The sequence below is a fragment of the Phaseolus vulgaris genome, chromosome 7, assembly GCF_000499845.2.
Source record: "Phaseolus vulgaris cultivar G19833 chromosome 7, P. vulgaris v2.0, whole genome shotgun sequence".
Lineage (NCBI taxonomy): Eukaryota > Viridiplantae > Streptophyta > Magnoliopsida > Fabales > Fabaceae > Phaseolus > Phaseolus vulgaris.
Window position 1 is genome coordinate 15,243,076 of NC_023753.2, and position 2,587 is coordinate 15,245,662.

The window sequence follows — 2,587 nt, forward strand, 5'->3', positions numbered from 1 at the left end:
TTTAACTTTATTTTATTTTATTTTATTTCTAGTTTTTTTTTTGTACGTTATTTTTTGTTTTTAGAGTTTTCTTTTATTCTGTTTTTAGTTTTTATTTTATCTATATTTTTTTTTTTTGAATATTTTTGTTAATTTTCTCTTAACGTCATTTTAGTGTTTTATTTTTGTTTTTTGGTTTTATTTATTTATTTATTTTATTTTACATATTTTGTTTTTATTTTTATCTTCAAATTTATTTTATTTTATTCTTTTTAAAGAAAAAACAGTTCTCTGTTTTTTTCTCTCCACTAATATGTTTTAGGAAGAAAGCAACATGACAGAACAGCAAGACACTTGGAGATTATGTCATGTACCAAGGACCAAGACATTTTTCTAGTATTGCAATACCTACTACCAAGGCCTTGGAAATAAATTCCGATTTTCTCACTCTCATCCGTGCCTATCAATTTACAGCAATAGAACATGAGGATCCATATTCACATTTGGATACATTTTATGAATTGGTAGGAACAATGGGTTTTCAATCAGGTGATCTTGAAAATGTTTATATGCGCTTGTTTTCTTTTTCATTGGCAGGAAAGGCTAAGGAATGGCTCAAATCACTTCCAAATCAGAGCCTCACTAGCTGGAAGGATGTAGAGGAAAAAATTTTGCAAAGATTTTTTCCAATTTCTCGCTACATCAAAGCAAAGTCTGAAATCTCTATGTTCAGACAAGGAGCAAATGAAGTCTTTTGTGATACATGGGAAAGATTTAAGATGATATTGAGAAAATGCCCAAATCATGGGTTTGAAGATATTTCTCAACTGAGCATATTCCTGAATGGTCTCAGATCTGACATAAAGATGCTCCTAGATGCTGCAGCTGGTGGCACAATGATGGCCCTTGATGTAGAACAAGCGACAATAATTATTGATGCATTGGCATCAACTGATTATAAAGCCCAACATGATGGACAAGATCTTCAGAATAAAGGGTTGTTAGAAAATGCACTCTTGGCTAAAAATAAGATTCTGACACAACAGATTGAGCAACTAACTGCACAAATGGCTAAATTCCCCCAACAATTATATGTTGTTCATTCATCTCAAAGCCAAAGTCAGTCAATCAGGTGTGATTTTTGTGGAGGTGTTCATCCTAATGGTCACTATTTTTATCAGAACAATTCACCTGAAGTTGAGGATCCATCCATGCTTGAAAGAATGATTAAAGTTGAAGACGCTCTGACAAAGATTGTGAGCGCGCAGGACAATATTGTGAGAGCGCAGGACAATAGCATGGCCATGATTAGGAGTATAGAGATCCAGATGAGACAGCTGACCAAACAAATTTCACAAATTGTGGAGGAACAAAGTGGCCAGTTTTCAGTCAATAGGCAAACCAATTCAAAAGAGCATTGCGATAATGTAGTGGCTGAAAAAGAAGAAAAAGATGAGATAGAGGGGAAGAGAGATGAGAAAGAGAGAAGTGAGGAGGAAAAAATAAAGAAGAAAAGTGAAAATAAGGAGAGAGGATTTTTTGAAAAAGATTTATCATATCCTCATTCTCCTTCAAAAAGCGAGAAGGAAAGAAAATTCTTTGATAAATTGCTCCCTAAAAATTATTTTGCAGGAAATTTGAAGCAAGATTCAACATTTGAAAGATTTCGAAAGAATAGGAGCTATATTGAAGAAAAAAATATAGAGCTGGAGGATAGATACAATGTCATTATTCAAAAAGGCTTGCCTAAAAAATTCAAGGACCTAGGGAGTTTTAACCTTCCCGTGTCTATAGGTGCTTTATTAGTAGCCAATGCTTTATTGGATTTGGGAGCAAGCGTAAATATAATTCCTTTGGCAATGTTGAAGAAAATAGGTGATTTGGAGATTAAACCCACCAAGATGACTTTAAAGTTAGCTGATCAAGTAACCAAGTATCCATATGGTGTGGTTGAAGATGTTCTCGTCAAGGTGGATAAATTCATATTTCCTGTGGATTTTGTTGTGATGGACATGAAAGAAGATGAGGAGGTTCCCTTGATACTTGGAAGACCCTTTATGAAGACTGCTAGAATCATAGTTGATGTCGACAAAGGAGAACTTCAAGTTAGAACTCAAGATGAGGAGGTAACTTTAAATCTTTTTAATGGTCTTAAAAATTTTAATGCAGGGGAAGAATGTGTACAAAAGGATGGATCATAGAGATATTCCACCTTGAAATAAACAGGCGTCAAGCTAGATGACGTTAAACGAGCGCTTACTGGGAGGCAACCCAGTCCACATTTTAGTTTTATGTTGTTTTATTACCTTTGCTGATTTTATTTAAAATAAAAAAATAAAAAAGAAAAGTAAATAAGAATAATAAAAAAAAAATCCTATATGCCTCCTAATCATTTTGCAGGTTATGTATTTTTGACTTGGGGACAGGTTCTATTATTCAGGGGGGCAGATCCAGCAAATGAAGCAAGACTGTAGATAAAAATTTTAACAAAATGCTGGATGACTTCTTAAGAATAGAGGATTGAACAAAAATATGGTTTTATCTCTCTAATTCTCTTTTCTTTTCAGTTATTTGGATTTTTTCTTATTTTATTTATTTTATTTTTCGG

General features: G+C 33.2%; 1 protein-coding gene and 1 pseudogene across 1 annotated transcript; one reads left to right on the forward strand and one right to left on the reverse strand.

Moving 5' to 3' along the window:
• The first annotated feature begins 347 nt into the window (after positions 1–347).
• On the forward strand, positions 348–2,196 carry LOC137829118 (uncharacterized). Its single transcript, XM_068635912.1, has 3 exons — positions 348–691; positions 833–2,105; positions 2,149–2,196. Exons 1-3 carry the CDS (start codon positions 348–350, stop codon positions 2,194–2,196), a joined length of 1,665 nt encoding a protein of 554 aa, XP_068492013.1.
• On the reverse strand, positions 685–790 carry LOC137830782 (small nucleolar RNA R71; annotated as a pseudogene).
• Positions 2,197–2,587: the final 391 nt, after the last annotated feature.